This window comes from Myotis nattereri (genome assembly GCF_964212035.1).
Source record: "Myotis nattereri genome assembly, chromosome: 5".
NCBI lineage: Eukaryota > Metazoa > Chordata > Mammalia > Chiroptera > Vespertilionidae > Myotis > Myotis nattereri.
In genome coordinates this window covers 80,167,901-80,188,507 of record NC_138080.1, presented here as the reverse complement: position 1 = coordinate 80,188,507, position 20,607 = coordinate 80,167,901, and the positions used below count along the sequence as shown (strand labels likewise).

General features: G+C 47.2%; 3 protein-coding genes across 3 annotated transcripts in view; 1 reads left to right on the top strand and 2 right to left on the bottom strand.

Annotated features, from left to right (window-relative positions):
* Positions 1-7,918, bottom strand: part of KDM3B (lysine demethylase 3B) — a 62,724-nt gene extending 54,806 nt beyond the window's left edge. Inside the window, exon 1 of the mRNA XM_081090769.1 lies at positions 7,638-7,918. Coding sequence (XP_080946895.1) covers positions 7,638-7,826 — 189 coding nt within the window. The 5' untranslated portion in view covers positions 7,827-7,918. The remainder of the gene's footprint in view (positions 1-7,637) is intronic.
* Positions 7,919-10,913: 2,995 nt separating this feature from the next.
* FAM53C (family with sequence similarity 53 member C) lies at positions 10,914-19,525 on the bottom strand. Its single transcript, XM_081090770.1, has 5 exons — positions 19,447-19,525; positions 16,332-16,561; positions 15,883-15,940; positions 13,595-14,379; positions 10,914-12,532 (listed from the first exon to the last, which is right to left on the bottom strand). The coding sequence occupies exons 2-5, from the start codon at positions 16,407-16,409 to the stop codon at positions 12,275-12,277; spliced, it is 1,179 nt and encodes a 392-aa protein (XP_080946896.1). The 5' UTR covers positions 16,410-16,561; positions 19,447-19,525; the 3' UTR covers positions 10,914-12,274.
* Positions 18,889-20,607, top strand: part of CDC25C (cell division cycle 25C) — a 32,453-nt gene continuing 30,734 nt past the window's right edge. The window contains exon 1 of the mRNA XM_081090771.1: positions 18,889-18,970. The gene's annotated coding sequence lies outside the window, so the exon portion shown is untranslated. The remainder of the gene's footprint in view (positions 18,971-20,607) is intronic.

The window sequence follows — 20,607 nt, the reverse complement described above, 5'->3', positions numbered from 1 at the left end:
TCTCTCTCTAATGCATCTATCTCTCTCTCTCTCTCTCTCTCTCTCTCTCTCTCTCTCTCTCTCTCCCCCTCTCCCCTGTCCTTTCCACGCTAAAAATCAATGGAAAAAATATACTCGTTCCTCAGGTGAGAATTTAAAAAGCAAAAACAACAACAACAAAAACCCAACTTGCTAAAAGGAAAGAATAAAATTCTAAAAAAAACCCAAACGAACAGAAAAATGCATGTGCTCCCTACTGATGAACTTAAAATCTTGTAGGGGAGATAAGTTATATATTTTGTTATATATTTATAACAAAAAAATTAGATAAATATTCCAAATGAGATATCCACAAAGTGTTAACAAAGAATAAAAAAAACATAGTGGGGATTCAGAAAAGCTTTATAGAAATGTTGGAACCTAGAATAGACAAGCTTTCTTTTCTCTTTATAGGATTTCGATGGATGACAACATTAAAAGCATAGGGTAAAAAAGGGGAACAGAGCAATGGAAACCGGAGAGTCTAGGAAAGTGGAGGATCACCAGATCAGGCCTGCTTATTCTAAATATCCTTTTGGCAATACCCAATTTTCCTTGTCTGATATCTTTGCACACTAGGGATCCTTCTTATCTGTAATTTGGTCTCCTGAGTAGACTGTGAGGGGGCTCTGTGAATATCTCTGGATAGGTATATTTCTCACTGTAAATTAATAACCTTACATATGGATTTATAAATCAGTCTCCAGAGAGTCTGGTTAGTGAGACTCAGTCTCCTAGGGCCTGATTACCCCTGAAGACACACTAAAAACTGAGTTTCTGCCCTTGATAAACCGAGATCACGCTATATGAGTTACTACTAAACAAACAAGTAGATTTTACCCATTTATAGATGACGGTAAAAGATGTTCTGGCGGTAGGGATAGTGGGGGGAGAGCTTAAAAACCACCAACCTGTCAAAGGCACTGGAAAACTGAGAAGCAGCAACAGGTGCTGTGTCCCCCAGGCCTTGGGGAAGCACAGCTTACAGGAGCCCACCCCAGCTGTTGAGAAAATCACTAACAACAGAAAACAACATGATACTTACCCACCATTTAGGAGGGTAAAGGGGAAACTAAATCAGAACAAGTTGGGGATGAGAACCAAGGAAATACTAAAGAAAGAAATAAGAAATAAGCCCTTGTCAGGTGGGGAGTTAGTAAAGCAACTCTTAGAAACAAATTAGTAATTAAGAGGAGAGATTTGATTGTGTTAGTAAAGGGAGAGGACAAAATGGCCAGTTTATAATGTGCACAGCGCCAAAACAAATAGAATGAAAAGACAAATTAAAATAGAGCTATTAAAAATTACACATACATATAAGACAAACTTAAAAACACACACACCTATATGAAGCACTTCAAGTGCCTGAAAAACTCAATGGTGGCTTAATGTTTCCAAAATAGACCCTTCTAAAAACAAAACAAAACAAAACCAAAAATAGACCCTCCTGCTATAAAAGAGTTAAGATGAAAAGTGTGCTTAGAAGGGTTCAGACTTAAATGTTAAATATTCCTTTGTAAAGTCTCATTTTATTTAAAGTTCTCTAAATTGTACACTGATCCATAAAAAAAACATTCTATTTAGTTCAATAAACAGCATAATTTCAGCTATCACTCAGATATTGAAATTATAGGCAACGAAAGGACATTTAAGGATAATTATTAAAAGCCATAAACTCCCATTTCAATTAGGCTTAAGTTTAGGTTTGTAAACACTGAAAACATGGTACTACCCGGCACACCTGACTATAGTTATTATATAACTAGAAACAAAGTAGAGAGTTTTTATTTTAAAGGCCAGCTAACCTGAGACAAAGAGGAAATGCTGGCAGATGAGGTAAAAAGTAAGTATGTAAATAAATAAATAAATAAATAATAAGGCAGATATGCTTTCTTTCCTCTTGGAAGACTCTAGATGAGCCGTGGGCAAACTACGGCCCGTGGGCCGTTTGAAATGAATAAAACTAAAAAAAAAAAAAGACCGTACCCTTTTATGTAATGATGTTTACTTTGAATTTATATTAGTTCACACAAACACTCCATCCATGCTTTTGTTCCGGCCCTCTGGTCCAGTTTAAGAACCCATTGTGGCCCTCAAGTCAAAAAGTTTGCCCACCCCTGGTCTAGGTAGAAGAAACATGGTACTAGCCCAGACACTGGTATAATCACTACATTATCTCAAATTAAAGGAAAGAAGTATCTTAGAATCCACTTTTCTCCCAGATAAATATGAAATATCCTATCTAATAAAGAGGGAATATGCTAATTGACTGCCCTGCCCTCAAAGATGATGACGCCCATAGCCAATAAAAAGGGAATATGCTAAATGACTGCCCCACCCTCAAAGATGGCGGCGCCCACAGCCAATAAGGAGGGGATATGCTAATTGGTTGCCATACCCTCAAAGATGCAGCGCCCATAGCCACAAGATGGTGGTGCCCAGTCCCCTCAGCCCCACCAGGGTGGCAGGCACTCAGCAAGACTGGGCCCTCCTGCCTCTGGAGTCTCCCAGTCCCCGGGGCCGCCTGAGGCTCAAGTAACCTGGGCTGGCTGAGGCTTGTGCTGCCGGCAATGGCAGCAGCAGAGGTGTGATAGGGCTTTGCCTTCCCCTGATCACCAGGTCGCCTCCCACTCCTGAGGGCTCCCGGACTGTGAGAGGGGGCAGGCCGAGCTGAGGGACTCCTCCTCCAGTGCATGAATTTTCATGCACCAGGCCTCTAGTCTATATAAGAAAAGCCTAAGTGCCTGTTACAGAAAAATGACCAGTTGCCGTGATGCGCACTGACCACCAGGGGGCAGATGCTCAATGCAGGAGCTGCCCCTGGTGGTCAGTGCACTCCCACAGGGGGAGCACTGCTTAGCCAGAAGCCGGGCTCACAGCTAGCAAGCGCAATGACAGTTGCAGGAGCCTCTCCCGCCTCTGTGGCAGCACTAAGGAGCAGCGGGCAGGTGGGAGGTAAGGAGCGAGGGCTCCAGGACTGCGAGAGGGCACAGGCAGGGCTGAGGGACACCCCCCCCCCCAACCCCCCGTGCACAAAGTCTGTGCACCAGGCCTCTAGTTAGGAGAGAAAAAATAAGGCAAAGCCTGGCGGGTGTTGCTCAGTGGTTGAGGGTTGACTTATAGGAGGTGTGCAGGAGGCAGCTGATCAATGAGTCTCATAACTGATGTTTCTCTCCCTCTCCCTTCCTCTCTGAAATCAATGAAAAACATATATTAAAAAAAAGTAAGGCAGGTAGATATGCTTTCAGTCTTCTTGCAAGTTCTGGATAGCTGAGATAGCTAAGAAATGCATTCAAAATATCAATGCTACCAAAGCATCATTTAATTCTACCATACACCAACGAAAGGATGGTTTATTTAATAAAATGGTGCTGCTACAATTGGTTACACCTTAAGAAAAAAAGTCTCATCCCTCCACAACCTGTCATTTACAAAAATATTTCACATGGATCAAAGATCTAAAATTAAAAATAAATACATGAAAATATTTAAAAATTTGAAGAATCTTTATATAGACTCAAAATGTGGTAGCTCTACCCAAGCAAGTAAACCCAGAAGTTATTAAGAATGGTGATATAGCCCACCGGCATGGCTCAGTGGTTGAGTGTTTGATCTATGAACCAGGAGGTCAAGGTTCAATTCCCGGTCAGGGTACATGCCTGGGTTGCAGGCTCAATTCCCAGTGTGGGGTGTGCAGGAGGCAGCCGGTCAATGATTCTCTCTTCTCTTCATTGATGTTTCTAGCTCTCTCTCCCTCTCCCCTCCTCTAAGAAATCAATAAAAATGTTTCCTTTCCGCCCTTCCACTCTCTATAAAAAATCAATGGAAAAAATAATCCTGGGGTGAGGATTAACAACAAAAAAAGAATGGTGAGATAAAAATTTTATTTTTCTGTGTGGCAAAGCAACTCATAAACAAGTCAAAAGACAAATGAGAAAATAATTGCAACATACTTGACAGGCAAAGGCATTAATATCACTAATATGCACAGAAGTTGTACAAAGTGATGACAACTCTCATTTTTTCAAATGGACAAAGGACAGGCATAAATAACCATGCAGGAGGCAGGTTATGATTCTCTCTTCATTGATGTTTCTATCTCTCTCCCTCTCCCTTCCTCCCTCAAATCAATAAAAATATATATTTAATAAAAATAACCCATAAAAGAAATGTAAAAGGCCAATAGACATAGAAGACTAGTGGTCATGAAAATGCTAGGTACTATTTTTCACCCTTTAGATTACCAAAAATGACAAAGATGATACAGAGGATGGCAAGGGTTAGGCGACACAAGCATTGCATGCATACTCTGCTGGTGGGAGTATAAAATAATATAATCTTATTGGAAAATAACTTGGCACTACCTAATAAAATTAAAAATACATAGATTCGACCCAACAATCCCACTCCTGCATCGCTGAACTACAGAAACAAAAACCATAATTAATTACACAGAAATAAATACAAGTTTATTAATCACAGTATTGTAGTGCCAAAAAATTTAAATAACTTGAATGTCCTTCGTAAGGGGGAATAAATTATGGTACAGCCATATTATGGAATATAATGTAGTTTTCTAAAAGGATGAGTAAGAGCTATAGGTACCGATGCCCATGATATGTTAAATGGAAAAAAGAAAATAAGCAGGCTTTAAATATTGTGTAGCGTCCCATTTGCTTTAAAAAGCAACTATATATATATATATATATATATACATATATATATATATATATATATATGAATGAATGGTTTTATATTTTTTGTAACAGTATTAAGAAAAACAAGTGAAACCTTCTTTGATAAGTGGGAGCTGGTTTAAGGATGAATATTGTTGGCTTTTCCCGGTATACTTTTGGTTGTTTGACATTTTGCAAAATGTAAGCTTTGCTTTCATAACAATAAAAGGAAAATCCACCTTCTTTGGTGTGTTTTGGTGGTGGGGCTTTTTAATCAACCATGCCAACATCTGTGAAGGTCCCAAGGTCTATACAACTTATATGGACCAATAATGATTCAGGAACACAAAGAGGACAGTGAGTTAAAAGAGTTAAGAGATAAATACATATAAATCCTTTAAACTAATTTTGCAACAAGACAAAAAAAAAAAAAAGACTTAAAAACCCAGCAGGCTTATTTTGAACTACTATAAATAAACTATTCTTAGGGGGGGCAGGGGAAGCTGTTTTCCTACTTAATCTAAAAATCTTAGTAGTTGTCAGCATGGCTTTGATGATGAAGATGCTCACCTAGTAACTTATCAACAAATCTCCCAATCAACAGGATCCTGACTCTCTTTTTCTTCATAATTCAACTTAAGGTAGCACATGGCTTTGATACTGTTTTCCAAAAAAAGTGTTCATTAAATGGATCAGGGCTACATTTTGAAAGATTTCTGAATCAAAAAGTATTTATAAAGAGGATATGAATGGAGCCTAAAATTGAGAAGTGTTTTCAATCACTTCAAAAACTCATTTATCCAACCCTCACTCAAACTTAACAGGGGGCGCCCTGCTATGCATTACTCAAAACCAAGCATGCCTGAAAACATCTTAAACATAACTGAATGAAGATCTGCCCAATCACAGGCCAGCTGCTTGCAAACTCCACCCTTGAGTACAGGAAGAACACTTTTGATTGGAAGATGGTTGTGTTTACTACGGTGTGGTGCAAATTGGAAAGGCCCACATGTCTAGGGTCCAAAGGAAAGCTCTTTAATGAAAAAGGAAAACAAACGGCCAATTCTGATCCTATATTAGTCATTGTCAATAACAGAACCTCATCATAGCAACAGCAATTCTTGAGCAATTTTGCAAACTGGTGAAAATTTCTGAAGAGTATTTTTGTTGGCTGTTTTCTCATCTATGTCCCTTGATATTCATACAAGCACAGTGTATTCTCAAAACCCAAATCTGCCTTTGCTTCTAATGCATACAGCACCATGCAAGACCTCAATATCTAAGAATCACTGCAACTTTCACTTGGTGTGAGAAACAAATTCCATGGGCCCAGTAGAAAAATCATTCAGTATTGAGTTTAATAGGTGTCCAGCATCTCAGTGAGCTTCTAAAACCTCTGCCCTTAGGGAGCCCAGTGAACAATAACCTGCAGGGGTAGCCATTTCAGGTGCCGAGCTCATTAGCAATTCATGTAATGGAGGAAACAACTAGAATATAAAATTCAGAATGAAAACCTAGGCCTGTGGTCAAAGTTTGCATATAATGGTGGATCTTAAGTATGTTTTACATTCAAGGGGGCAAATTACTGGATCTCACAGGGACACTTCTCCCCCATCCCAACCTAGAAAGCAATCTTTTAAAGAAAGCACAGAGGAATTTAAATGCAAATATCCTTAATCATCCTCCTCACACCCTTATATTCCAGACATCCTTTTACAAATTTGCCCCAGGCAAGCCTCACAAACGTCCTCAAGCAGCCTTTGCTTATGTAGCAGGGAGAAAGATAAGAGCAAATAAACTCAAACAGCAGAAGCAAAGCCTAAGCCGCTCACCAGTCAAGCAACCCATAAAGCTTGTATATGGGGGAGGGGGAGGGTGTAACACCGCTCACCAATAGGAAAATTAATAACAGAAACCTACAATATTACGACCCAATCTCCTAAAATGTGTCCGCGTTCATAGCGAATACAAGTTCACCAAGAAAATGTACCTTCTGCCTACTGATCCATTACACTCCAAAAGAATCCTGCTTTTTTTTCATAGCCTCATTTCACAAGAGAAGCTAAGGCTGCTTATCAAAATGAGGAACTCAAGAGGCTTGCCAAAGCTCAAAGACAGTATTTTTTTTACCGCCACATTAGCAAAAATAGCACATCCTGGTCCCGAATGCCAGTTAAGTTCTATTACTGAACAACTTTAATCACAAAAGACACCAAGGCAAGTACTCCAGAGCGGTCAAGCCCCAGCACAAAGTTTCAAAACAAAACCTCTCCCTCCCAAGGTTAGGAGAGTAGCCGAGTGGAGAGCAAAGACGGGTCTCAATCGTAGCAAGAACTGCAGCTCCTGTCACCAGCGGGGCCAGGAGAACCGAGCCCCGGAGCCCCGAGAGCCGGCTTTCTGGACCCGCCAGGCTGAGCCCGGCTCAGACGAGGAGGAAGTAACCGCCAGATAAAAAGCCCTGAGCAGCTCCGGCGGCAGCCTCGGCGCTGCTCACGACTGCCCACGTTCCCGCCCCACTCGGGCTCCGGGAGGGGATCGGGGAGCAGGGAGCGCCGGGCACCACAGGTCCGCGGCTCCCAGGGGCGGCGGCAACACCGGCCGAACTCGGAGGGGCCGGGAGCCCGGGTTCTGGAGCCTCTGCCCCGAAGGCGTGGGAGGGGGGCTGCAAAAGGGTCGCTCAGGAGGCGGGGCCTGCGGGTGGAGGCAGCAGCCTCGGCGCCCTGGCCGCCCCCCCCAACAGGGAAACCGGGGCGCGCACCCCGACGCGGAAGCCATGCTGGTCAGAACTCGGGGTGCTGAGGAGCCGGTGGGGGGCGCTAAGGAGATTTGGGGGCGCGGAACTGGGTCACCCCCACCCCACCGCCCCCTCACAATGGCCCCCGGGGAGGCCGCCCGCAGGCCCCGCAGCCCCGGCCTCGAGTGCCCGCCTCGGCCGTCACTCACCGCTAAGTCTTGGGGCACCGCCCCGCTCATGGCCCGCACCGTGCCGGCCCGCCAGGCCCGAGTGCGCAGCGCAGGCCCGGGATCTCCGCCCGCCGCCGCCGCCGGCACCGAGGCCGAAGCCGAGGCCGTGGTGTCCGCGAACAGAAGCAGCAGCCGCTTGCCCACCGGGGAGGCCGCTGCGTCCGCCATCGCCAGGGCCGGCCGGACCCTCGCTCCCGCCCGCCGCTTCCCACCACCTTCGCCGCCGAGCGCCCGATCCGCCCGCAAGGCCTCCCTCCGCACCACCCGCGGCCGCGGCTCCCCCCCACCCCCCCAACAGCCACCACCAACCACCGGCGCCGCGCAGCGCCCCCGGTGGCCGGGAGCGGAGCCGCAGCCTGGGCCCCGCACAGCGCCCCCCGCGCTCTGGAGCGGGGTGGCAGCTCCGGGCCCCTCGCAGCGCTCCGCCCCAACCTCCCCAGGGCCTGCAGTGCCTCCTGCGTCGAGGAGGGGAATTGCAGTTTCGGCAGGGGTGGGGAACTGGGCGGGTCCTTCAGTCCCCCAGGGTACCATCAGGGTCCCAACCTTCCTTCAGGGGGTCCCATATCTTAGAAGGCTTGAGCTTACCCTCCTTGCACACTAAAGACTTTTACTGGGGTGGGGAGCTGAGGGGCAAGGTACCTAGAATGTTTTGAGCTGAGAAGTTAACACCCCAATTCCTATTCATTTCCTATCCTGAACATGCACTACCCTATCTGCCATTGTCTTTTAGGAAACTTTCTCGCCATTGGTCCATCAGACAGTATCTTTCTACTCACGGGCCCATAACATGGTATCATCCCATTCTATATTACCATGACTTCATAGGTTCCTTTCCAATTGACCAAGGTGTTACATCCATTGGATATGATACTGCCACTCTTGCCACTGGCCAAAGGCCAATAAGCTTCCAACATCTTGGTATTGTGACTTAAACCCATAGAGCTTTTTCCCCTTCCACGTCTGCCAATGTTATTAAGTCCAGGTGTTTCTCAACTCAACTTTTAGGGGAATTGGAAAGGGACCAATGATGGGGACTCTTTTTTCTGGTTCAGCAATAGTACCATCTTACCATGGAAGTAGTGGGGCTGGGGATAAAGAAAACCCCACCACCTCAATCTGAATTCACATTAAGTGTGGGAGATCTATAGCTCCTGTTAGAAAGGGGATGTAGTGAAGAGATACTGAATTTTTTGCTTAGGTTGTTTTCACTCCAGGCAATGGAAAACCTCAATCATTAATGTTGGTAATCTCAGAGACTAGCACAGGTTCCATGGTATTATGGATGCAGAGACTGAGTATACAGACCAGAAGGATAAAGGGTCTAGTATTAATTCATGATTGTTACTCTAAAAGTGGCTATTTCTTTCACAGATCTGCCCTACAGACAGGAAAGAGCAATAGCTGGTTCTTTCACCAAAACTAATGTACCTACCCAGTAATCTGTCCATAACCTTGTCTTTACCCTTGACCTACTTTACTTGTAGCAAAAATTGGGGGCAGGGATGGGGAGTGGGCACCAACTATTGACTTTAGTAAAAGTACAAAACATTTAGGGAAGTGAATCTAAAATTAACCCTGTGGAGCACCAAGGAAACATTTCTTTGGATTTTTTTCTCTCCCTATTTCTTGTAACTTCCATTTCCTATCGCGAAGCTGGGGCCTAAGAATGCTTTCCTTGGCCAAGAGACACCTCTTAAAGCACATGGTCCACAAGTTGTAGTTAGTTAAGAAGGAACAAGGGTGAATCCATACAGGATCTGGCTTGTAGCTTTTCTATAAAAATCCACCACTAGAATTTTCTCCCATGTGCAGCTCTATTTACTACCCATGTTCAAAGCTGGCTTCTCACAGAACAGAAACAGAAATGTGCCTAAGCTCAGGGATGGGAAGGCAAAGGTGGGAAATTCATTCAACAAATGTGGCAAGCACTTTTCATGTGCCAGTAACTTTTTAAAGTGTTAGGGATACAACACTAAATAAAACAAAACCATTGCCCTCAGGGAGTTTACATTCTTTTCTACATTATGACTGGTAAATGAAATCACATTTGGCCTCACAAGTCAATAAACAGTAGAAAAACCCAACAGAAAAATTGAACAGAAAGGAAAATGGTTGGGGAAGAGTCATTTTAGATGTTCAAACTTTAACCCTGCTCAAACAGCAGTTTTGAGGAAAGAAAAAAACCTATAATGATGAGCTTCTTTAACTACATTCCATTGCCCCATCCCTTCTAAGCCCCTCCCTTTATCTCCAGGGCAGTAATAGTACTATCTTTTTAGAGTGTGTTTTCATCCCCTCTAAGGTTCCTGCTCCAGGTAGTCAAGCCAATCCTGTCCTCTTGCACACTTCATTGGTATTCAATAATGAGTGCCACCAATTTGAAGCAGGAAACTGGGACGGAGGCTAAGCAACTTGACTCTTCTTGTTGCCTGGCAAGTCAGCACCAAACTGGTAAAGAAAGGCTATGCCTTAGGGACAGAGGCTCCTGCCTGGATCTCTAAGCAGCTACACTTCACCCACACACATTGGAAGAATGCTAACATAGGAAGAAGAAAGGGTGGAATAGAAAGATCTAAAGAAAGAGTGAACCACACAGCTTCTTTCCACAAATGAACAGTCAATGGAAGCATCAGGGAAAATACCACCTTCTAGGGCAAAAGAGAAGCTCTGCTGGTAGGATAATTTTACAAAAGTAGTTATTTTTAAGATGCAGAAATTACCTAAGTCTTTGAAATCTGAATTCTCATGACTAAATCTCCATCTTTTTAAAAAAGATTCCTGGTCAAGTCTCCATCATGACTTTTCCCCACTTCCCAAAGCCTACAAAAACCAGTCTGGACAAGTCCCTGCCTATTCCATCAAGCATTCTCAGGAAGCTAGAATGTATTAACATTTCACTTCAATCTCTTAGAAGTAAGAGTGATAGTTGAGAAGAGGAGACAGAGACCAATCAAGACTGCCAGAAATAACCCAGGCCTTAACAGAAGCCTAGGCCATAGGATATGATTGCTGTGGCCACATAGGACCTACGGACCAGATACTGCCCTTGAAGGGCAAAGGCCCAGCCATGCCGTAGAGAGGAAGGGGCTGGAAGAGTTAGGTGGCCTTCTCCCTGCTTCCTCTTTGCCTTTCTTTGTGGTGATGGGAAGAAGACACTGTAATACACAAGGTTGCTTGGGAAAATGGATTATTCTAATAAAACTTTATTTTTTCAAACACGGCCACAGAGGCAGGACCTCATGTTTAACACACACACAGACTTATGGATTTTTTTTAATATAAAACAAAGTTTACGAAAAAATTTTTTCCACTTTTTGTATTTGTAATCCCATTAGCACAGGGACTTTGGCAGCAGGTGGGAGTGAAGGGCAGCTAAAGCTGCCACTGGGCAGTCACCGGGCACAGGAGGAGAGCACCAGCCTGGGAGTGGCTTCACTCACACACGCAGGAATACTCACCTACTGGTCAGCCACACCACACACACAACACAGATGCAGATGTCTACCCAGCGTCAACCACAGCCCTGTAGAGATGCGCTACACTCTGGGTAAGCCCAATGTGTGAAAATCCAAATAGTCAAACAGCTAAAGTAGAGGGAGGTTGCTTGCTTGCTTTACAAAAGAAGCAATCACAGGCTGCTTTTAAATGGTCAGCAGTCCAAATGCATCAAAGGTCAGAGGGTGAGGGGAAAAAGGTCCCATCAGTAAAGAGGGAAAGAAAGAGATGAAGCCCTTCAACCCTGCCTCAGTTACCCACATGTGCTTGCATCTACTTAGAGAGTGAGAGAGGCAGGTGGTATACAGCCTAGGCAATCTGATAAGAAGAAAAGGCCAGCTCAGAATCAATGTGAAGAGCCCTCTCCAGCCCCAACACTAAGTCTATCTAGGGGAGGGGGGGTTGGGCCTGAGGAAAAAACCATTGGCTGAGGTCACAGCACTTAAAAGAGCTTGCAGTACCCCCAAACAGAATCCTTTGCGGAGCCAGTGGTGCTTATGGATCATAAGCCTGGTTCCAAAGCTACTTAGGAAAAAGAAAAACTTGGTGCCCTCCTTTTGACTTCTTTAACAAGCCCACAGCCCCATGAAAACTCAAGATCCTGGGGGTATCATGATGCTCTATTAAGGAGCAACTGCCTTCCTTCCCTAAGGCTACGCAAACACACCTTTACACCTTTCCTCAAGTATACTCCCAAGCGCACACACACACTCACACACAATTTCTCCGAGGAGGCTGAATGAACCCCCCACCCTGGCCAAATTCTAAGACACAAGTGCCCTTTGAAGCAAAGGGGCTAGTGAAATTCCCCGAGCAGGGGTCAGCTGACCCCTTCCTTCCCTGCCCATTGCTTTCTCATTGGCAGGGATACTCACACTCAGGGCCGCCATGGGAAGGGTCTGCTCTGGGCTGTCCCTCCCGCCACCAGCTCTGTTTATCTTGTCCCGGCCAGTCTCTCGGCATGGTCGAGCTTCCTGGAGCGAGATTTCCAGCTGCCCTGAGTGGGAGCCCTCCACTCATCCCCATTCCCAGGCTGGGCCCCAGTCTTGGAGCCTCGACACTTGTTAGTAGCCGTAAGAGAGTCAGTCTGTGTGGCCCCAGGAAGTAGTAGCCTCTCAGTTTTAGTTCTCCTCAATCAGATTTAAGTCCAGGTCCCCAAAGTCCTGCTGGCACAGTGTCCGCTTACTCAGCGCCTGCCGCCCCCACCGCACGGACCCCTCCTCCTCCTCTTCGCTTTCACTCAGCACCTGGGAGGAACCCCCAATGGGGCTGCAGGAAGCAGAGAGGGGTGGGGGACTACAGGCCATGAACCACGGTGGAGAGATGCTGCTGCCTTCCTGGGCTGTTTCTTGGAGACAGACACCTCCTGAGTATGGTTTCTGTCAAATAAACAACAAAGTTAAGAAGGCAAAGGAAGATAATAACATCCCAGAGCATCCTGGCCCAAGCTGTATTTCAAAGTGTCCTGTCCCTTAGTTACCCTCTAAGGCACGAATCCTAGGCTTTAAGGTGAGGTTTATGAACTCACTGATAAAATTCAGAAAATTCAGTGACCATGTAACATTTCTTTGAGGAGAGATCTCAGTTTCTATCCAATTCAAAATTAAAGACTCAATTATAAGCTTCATGTGGGCAGAAATATCATCTGCCTATTTCACTACTGTAATGCCAGGGCCTATACAGTCAGAGCCAGGTACATAGTAGGTATCCAAAAAAATGTTTGCTGACTGGTTAGATCAGTGATGGCGAACCGGTGACACGCGAACTCATTTCTATGTGACACGGCACCAGAGTTAAGTTAGGGTTTTTCAAAATGCTGACACGCTGAGCTCAAAAGGTTCACCATCACTGGGTTAGATGGATGATTGTCAGTAAGTGTGTAAGTTCGCAGAGGTTTGTGACCCAGTGGTATAGCAGGAAGAATATGAAAAAGTGGGCAAGTGTATAAGACGACTGCACTCATACTGGGAAGTCAAAAACATTTGCTGAACAGATGAATGTTGCAGCAGCCTGTTTTAAGCTCTCCCAGACCCACTAAAAACAGTGAAGGGCAAGTGGCAAAACCATCCTTGAGCACAAGGAGGGGGTGGGCAATGATGATGGCACTCTGTGGCTTATGGGTTCTAAGAGTAGAGGGAAAGGGTCTCTAGCAAAACAACCTGGGAATCCCTCTTGGGACGTTCAACATGGGTCTCACCCCAGTTTCTTTGGAACTCCCAGGACTGAGGAGTTTCACAGGACATGGGACTTCAGGATTCAGTGCTAAAACCAGGACAGTGCTGGGCAAACTGGGATGGTAGATCACTCTAGTGAAAGCTCAGACAGAAAGGAGCTCCGGGGGAGGCCCTGCCAGGAAGGCATGGAACTAGGGCAGCTTAAAAGTGAAAGAGAACACAGTCCCTCTGCTCCCATTCAAGCTTCCTTAATCCGGCTGGTCCCACCTGATTCATCTTGTCAAAGTCCAAGGAAGGCCTTAGCCGCCGGGGGTCCTCCTCGTGGCGCCGCTTCACTCCAGCTTTTCGGGCATCCAGATCACAAGGCTGTGAGCGGCTTCGAGGAAGGTTGCGGAGGCCCCGGGGTCGCCAGGGCAGCTCTGGGGAGGATGCAGGGGAGCTCCGGGCAGAAGGCAAGAAGCGGCTTGCCTGTGGGCCCAGGCTGGGTGATAGGGAAAATCGACGCTGGGGTGGGCAAGGGGACAGGGACTCAGCATCACTCTCCCAGGAGCCACTTTGGGGGGAGGCAGCGCAGGGTTGAGAGGAATCTTGGGTCAGGGCCAGGCTGAAGAAAGGTGGACTGTAGGGTCTGTGGGCTGGGGCACATTGAGAAGAGGCACTGGGAGCTTGGAGGAACCTGAGGCTGGAGACCCGCTTTGGAGGGCTCTGGTGAGGCACCTGCGGCCCACCCCCTCCACCACTGCCTCGGTGCTTGATGGGAGTCCACAGCTTGGAGGGGGCAGGCCGCCACACTGGCTGCCAGCGAGACAGGTCCACGGGCACTGAGAGTGAGCGGCAGTGCCTCTTGGATGGAGGGGTTGGGGGCACAGGAAGCTTCTCTGGGTCGGGGGGCTCAGGGCTTAGAACTTGGGAGAGGGGCTGCTCCGGTGGGGAGCTTCCCCGGCTGGGTGGTCTGAGGTGCAGGCTCAAGCCTGACGGGTGGTAGCTGAGGTTGAGGCTGTCCTGGAACTCGGCACAGGAACAGTGGGGCAGGCCCCTCCAGGAAGCACCTTCTGGAAGGCATTCATAGTAAAATTAATATTAATGATAGCTAATATATTTTTAAGAGCTTACTATGTGCTCATAATGTAATGAACATTTTATGTGAGGTTTCCCAAAAACCTATTATTATGCCCATTTCACAGATAGGAAGTCCAGTAACTTGCCCCAAGTCATGTAGCAATCAAATGACCAAAAAAGGATTCAAATCCTGGTCTGTCTGATTCTAAAGTTAGGCCTTTTAACCACTATGCTATTCTGCCTCCATTATGACGAAACACATGAAATTGAAAATACACTCATACAGCGCCTTGCCACTCCCTCTCAAAGGTAAAACAATAGAAACAAACGTTGTCTGTGTGCCCTGCTCATCCCTCACTCCACTCAACCTAGACCTACTTTGTTCCCCAACCGCCCAGCTGGCCTATCCTCTCCTTCCTTAGCCTTTCCCCTTTCCATGTCTCAACAGCACCAAAATAGGAGCTAGGGTTATCAGGGAGTAAGAGGTAATCAAACAGGTAAGAGATCACTTTTATTGCTAGGGAGGGCAAACAGGATGCAAAAGGCCTTTGATAGTGGAACCATGCTTGGGAAACCCTAAGACTTTGTGCTACTCGTGTTCCTGCGTCTGGTCACCCAAATATGTTGACTCCTTTCCCATAGGCCTGCTCTGAAATTCAAACAGATTGGTGGACTGAGGGGTGGAAGAGAAAATGGACTAAAATGAATGGTCCTCACTGAATTCTAACCAAAACGCTGACTTCTGGGAGGCAGCTCATTAAGAGACAAAGGACCTACTCCAAGCTCCTCTGGCTAGCTGACTGCATTCTGCAGAAACTAGATATTTGGAACAACTGGTAAGTATACGAAGTCATGCTTGATGGAGAAAACCCACACTTAACATTTTTAGTCAACAGTTCTGGCCCCTACTAACCTCCATGAGGGCAGGGACCATGTATCCTATTATGTACTTAGAACATAATACCTGGCTCACAGCAAGTATTTAATAAATCAGAGGAAGAAATTAAATGAAGATGCTTTTGCCAACTTACTTTCCTGGCCAGGTATCCTAGAAAAGAAAATGAGCTGCACAGCAGCCCAGCATCATGGGTTGAAGTTCTGGTTGTACAATAGTGATGCCTGCCTCCATGATCACAGACCCTTTGATTGAATAATTCATAATTTATACCTCAGATACACATTCACATGTGTAAAATGACTAACATGTACAAGGCTATTCACTATGGTCTTGTTTGGAAATAACCTAATGTACATTAATAGGAGACTGGTTAAATAAACTATGGTACACCCCTACAGTGCAACAATGTAAAACAAGGAAATGTTCAACATTACATAATGATATGTAAAACAGAGACAAGTGCCCATCTCAGAAGGTGACCCTGGAAAGAATGTTAGGGAGGTAGGCTACCTAGTCCTGGTCACTGGAAACCAATGAAAGAAATATGTGGATGGAAGCATGGGCATACACACATATATGCAAACACACAATACCTTACCAGGCACAAGCTGGAAAGGGTTCCCACAGTTGGAGATGTCTGCATGATCAGGCAAAGGCTAGGAGAGAGACAATATCCACCATGATTCAGGTTCAGGACACAGATTTCCAAGCAGCTCTGTTCAGCTCACCCCTGCAATTCCTGGGCTCTAGGGATGTTAGGGACTCTTAAGTGTTCTCTTCTTGTCTTCCCAAAGTTAGTGAGTAAAATAATGCACATCTTCCAATATTTCAAACCCTTCTCCACCCAAGTTTTGGTGTCCCTTCTCTATCAGTGGAAAAATCCCTGCTCCCTTCCTTTTGGGCTGGGTTTCTTGAGCTTTTAGTGGACTCTTCCAGCATAAGTACCATGACTCATATGGCATAGGACAAGGGTGAAGTAGTAGCAACAAACAGCCTCTGTAAAAAGGGGAAGGGGGTCGTGGAGAAGCAGGAAGACTGGTCTTTTACCAGACTGATGCTGAAGCGTGTGCATTTCAGCTCATCCAGAGTCTGTTTCTGTAGCTGCTCAGTGATCAGGGTTATCATGATTCTCCCCAGGATCTGACTTGCACACTTTGGAGCAAATGATGGATGTCTTCCCTGTTGTTCTTCCAGACCTCACTCGTGAGCCGTCTTCTGCCACTGCAGCACCATTCTAGCACCATTGGGACTTCCCTCTCCAGTCATGCCTGCTGAGTCTGCCAATTACAGAGGGACCAGCCCCAAGTGATATTAGAGATGTACCTGGTCCAGAGATGGAAAATGCATGGCACACATAGCACAGCATCCCTATGCCAGGCCTCTGGCAGACATCATTAATTGATCACAGCTTTTTCCTGCTAAGCCTAAACATAGCCTCAGACACATTATAAGCTTGGCAGTCCAGATATCTAGTAAAATGAACTGAAGTTGGCAAGCAAATTGAAACCTATTTGCCACTCCTAACTTGGTTCATGCTCTGCTGTCTACCCAGAATACAGGCACCACTTAGAAAACAGCTCAGTGAGAAAGAGGAATGACCAAATGGTTATTTCCATCCTGATTAGCCCACTATTTTCTTTATCAGAAGCGAAGAGGTACCTTTTACCTAGACTACAGAAATAATAATAGGAAACAGGAGGAGCAGTGGTTATAGGAATGACTTTCTGCTTCAGACAAGAGTCAGTGAGGTTTTAAGTTTTTCCTTAGCCTGACCGGCTGATATAATTTTCCAACAGATACTGTATATATTCTTTTATAAAATGAGAAGAGGATAAGGAAATGGTACTAGGGTAATTCCAATTACATTTCAACTCTATAGATGTTAAAAACTCTGTGACTTTATTCAACTAAGTTTTTAGCCTGATCTGACTCAAAAATCATGAATACAATTAATCAAGACTCTTTCTCAGGTCAATTTTGGTAAAAACAAACTAATTCTATCAGATAACAGGCTTTAAGCCCACGTAATTACTCAAGGGAGGAGGGGAGGTTACTAGTGTCTTCATACTATTCTGCCTATTCCCAGAAGTGACTAGCAGGCCGACCGCTCACCAGAGGGTATATGTAGCATTTGCTAGTAGAGAGAATAAACTATCTAGAAATCTCAATCCTGGTCCTATTTGCTGTGGCAGTTTTGGCAAATCATTTAACCTGTCTTAGTCTCAATTTACCCATGTAAAACAGGCTGAATAATCTTAATCTGTCACATCCAACATAACAGACAATACCAAAATGTAAGCAGCATACCATCTGGCCTGTACAAACCAGTCCACATAGGCTGTTTCTCATCCCTCCTGTTTGTTGCTCTACAAAGCCTCAGGCTGCCACAGGTGATGATAACATTAAGAGGAAGGCAACCAGGTTCATCTATTTGATTAGATGCCAACCGCCATCACCTCAATACCGACAGAAGCCCAAAAGGGCTCTTCTGTGACCTTGGGGGGCAAGATCACTTTCTACTTTTACAAAAAAGGGATCATCTCTACCCCACTCCCACCTCAGAGGGAGGCAGGCCACAAGGAAAAGCAAAGAAATACACGTGGACATACTTGGAGTTTTTTGGAAGAAAGGTGTGGGAGTAGTCAATCATCATTATAGTTAACTATCATTTTCACACATAATTACTACAACCCTGAGCGAAGTTCCAGCTTCTTGAGAGCTCTCTTCAGCCGCTTCCCCTACTATGTTCTTGTGGGAGACGCTAACGCTTCTATCACTTCTGCTCTTGGTTTCTTAACTCTACCCTCAAAGATGAACCAGAGAGGAAACCGAACTGCAGGCGTTTACCCTCGAGACCCTAGGCTTCAGGCTGACAACAGGCTGACCAGGCATGAGGAGCAGAGTGTGAAGCAAAACTCTTGCAAGCTTCTCATGAGGCATTTGGCCAAACAGCAAACTCCCAGTCCTCTCTGGGATCAAGTGAAGAGAGTGATTTCGTGTTGTTGTTTTTTTTTGTTTTCTTCTTCTGCGTTTTAATTGTTGGGCTGTGGCCACACACGGCGGTAATTGGAACAATGCAACTACCACCACGCAACTGATCCTCTCAGCCTGAGTTTCCTCAAACAGGCCAGGCTGAGAGGGGGAACAGAACGGAAGCCATAAGGAATCCAACCAGGACACAAAAGAAGGCAAACCAGCTCCGCGAGGGGCCTCCTCTTTCTCGGGCAGGCAGAGAGAAAAAGTGCAAGAAGCCCTCTCTTGCGCCTTCCTTCCCCTTCCATTTTGTGTCTCCGAGGGGCAGAGACTACCCTGCACGTTCACTTAAACAAGTTAAAACTTCTCAGCTGAACTGGCACGGGGCTCAGCCCTGCAGAGAGCAGCAGGCCGCTAGGCCCTCCCCACCGTCCCACCAGGCCCAGCTCTCAATCCCGCTTCCCCCCCACCTTCGGCCCCCCGAAATAAAGGTCGGACCCTCACCCCGCGCCCTACTGGATGGCAGTCACCCCTGACATTCGGGTTGCAGGGATGCTGAGGTCGTACCGAAGCCCGGAGAACCCAGCATCAAGTCAGGCTCACGGGGAGGAGGCGAGTCACAAATCCTCCGGGGACCTTCCCTCGGGTCCCAGCCCCAACCCTCCTGGGGAGACGGACGGAAAACAGGAGGAAGCAGGGAGGTGCATGAACAGGTAAGCGGGGGTCTGACCGCTCTTCCCCCGGATGGCTCTGGTGGAGAGGGGCGACAAGTGGGGCGAACCCCTCCCCCCCGCCCCGATGAAGAAGCAAGAGGCTAGGGCCCCCCCTCCAATTTCCAACCTCCCCCTCGGTTGCCCTGCCTGTCCCCGCGGGGTGGGGCATGGGTCGTCCGCGGGCCCCTATGGGGGCGCCAGGGCTCGCTCGGGAGGGGGCTTGTCGCTCCTCTCTTCCCAATGAGCCTCCATCATCCGGCCGCGGAAGCGAACTCAGGACGCAGGGGATGGGAAGGGTCTGGGACTCAGCGCTCCGCCACCCCTCCCCCACCGGGTCCCGTGCTCTCCCCGCGGAGGCGGCCGGCGAGGCCCAGGCGCGCGGGAGGCCAGGCTGGGGGAAGGGAGAGAGGGAGAGAGGGAGGGCCGGCCGAGGAGCCCGCCCGAGGCCCGAGCGCCACCTGCCCTCCGCCACCTACCGCGGCTCCTCCAGCTCCCAGGGCCGCGGCCGGAGCAGCTCTGAGCGCTCCGTTCACCCCACGGTGCCCTTAAAAGGCGCCGGCGCGAACCAACGGGCCCCTCAGGAGAGTGGGGGAACCACTCCTGCCCCCCGAGTCCCCCCGAGCTGTCCGCGGGGGCTCGAGACTCGCGTCGCTTCTCCCTCGAAGCCTTTCTTAGGTAGTGCTGTCAGGGAGGAGCCCGGTTCTTTGATTTGAGGATGAGGGCGGTTTCCTCACTATGGAGTCACCCCCTGCAAAATATGGCAGAAGGTGGACAGGCCCAGTTGGAGACACGTCTCGAAAGCCGCGGGGGAGGCCGCGTCAGAAGAAGGTAAACAAAGCTATGGCTCCCGTCCTCCATTCCTCCATCGGGCCACGGACAGCCTTCTGATCGGCTCGGGCCGCTTAATAAGAAGTAGCCAAGGTCCCTCTCACCTGCTCTCCTCTCGCACCGCCTCCCGCCGCCTCTCTGGAGGAATCCCCGTTCCCCCAGCAGAGGACCCGTCCGCGGCGCGAAGGCTTCTGGGAAGTGTAGTCCAAGCCCCGATTAGGGCCTGCTCTAAGTCCCAGGAGCCCCTCTTCTAGCGGCCAGATCGGCCCGAACCTTATCAACCCAGGACTTACTACAGTTGGGGGGCTGTTCCCGTTTGGTTCTGTGATTAGCCCTCAGCCAAAAACTTTGTAAAGCTGAGGAGGGCCCAGGGCTGATCACTTCTTTTCCTCCCTCTACGCACCGCCCCCCCTCAACAGGATGAGGTAATGGGATTGTGATTATGACATCATAGGCGGCTCAGGAACCCGCGTGGGCGGGTGTTGGGGGGAGTACGGTAGTTACAGCTGGACCACTTTCGTTAAGACGGGGAGGGAGGAAAAAGGCAGATGGGGAAAAGATGTGGATGGTGCTATATTTCCTCTTCAGGTAGAGTAAACGACCTTTTATTAAACCGCCACCGCTGCCACCACAGCCAAAGTTTAAGTCCTTTTTGAAGACAATGTCGACGTTAGTAGGTGAAGAGGTTGGGGAATAGGTTTCTGGTTCTTATGTAAATTTGAGTCTCATCAATCAAAGAAGGTTGAGAGAGACAGGCAAAACATGGAAAAGGAGAGGTTTTAAACAATGCCTTCGTGTTGTGGTCTCTT

Excerpts from the sequence above, each read along its gene's own strand:
- FAM53C (XM_081090770.1), bottom strand. The coding sequence starts at position 16,409 with ATGATAACCCTGATCACTGAGCAGCTACAGAAACAGACTCTGGATGAG. Across the intron at positions 15,941-16,331 it reads CACGCTTCAGCATCAGTCTG|CCTTTGCCTGATCATGCAGA; the intron begins GTAAAAGACCAG and ends TCTCTCTCCTAG. Across the intron at positions 14,380-15,882 it reads CCCTTTCCAGCTTGTGCCTG|AAGGTGCTTCCTGGAGGGGC; the intron begins GTAAGGTATTGT and ends AATGCCTTCCAG.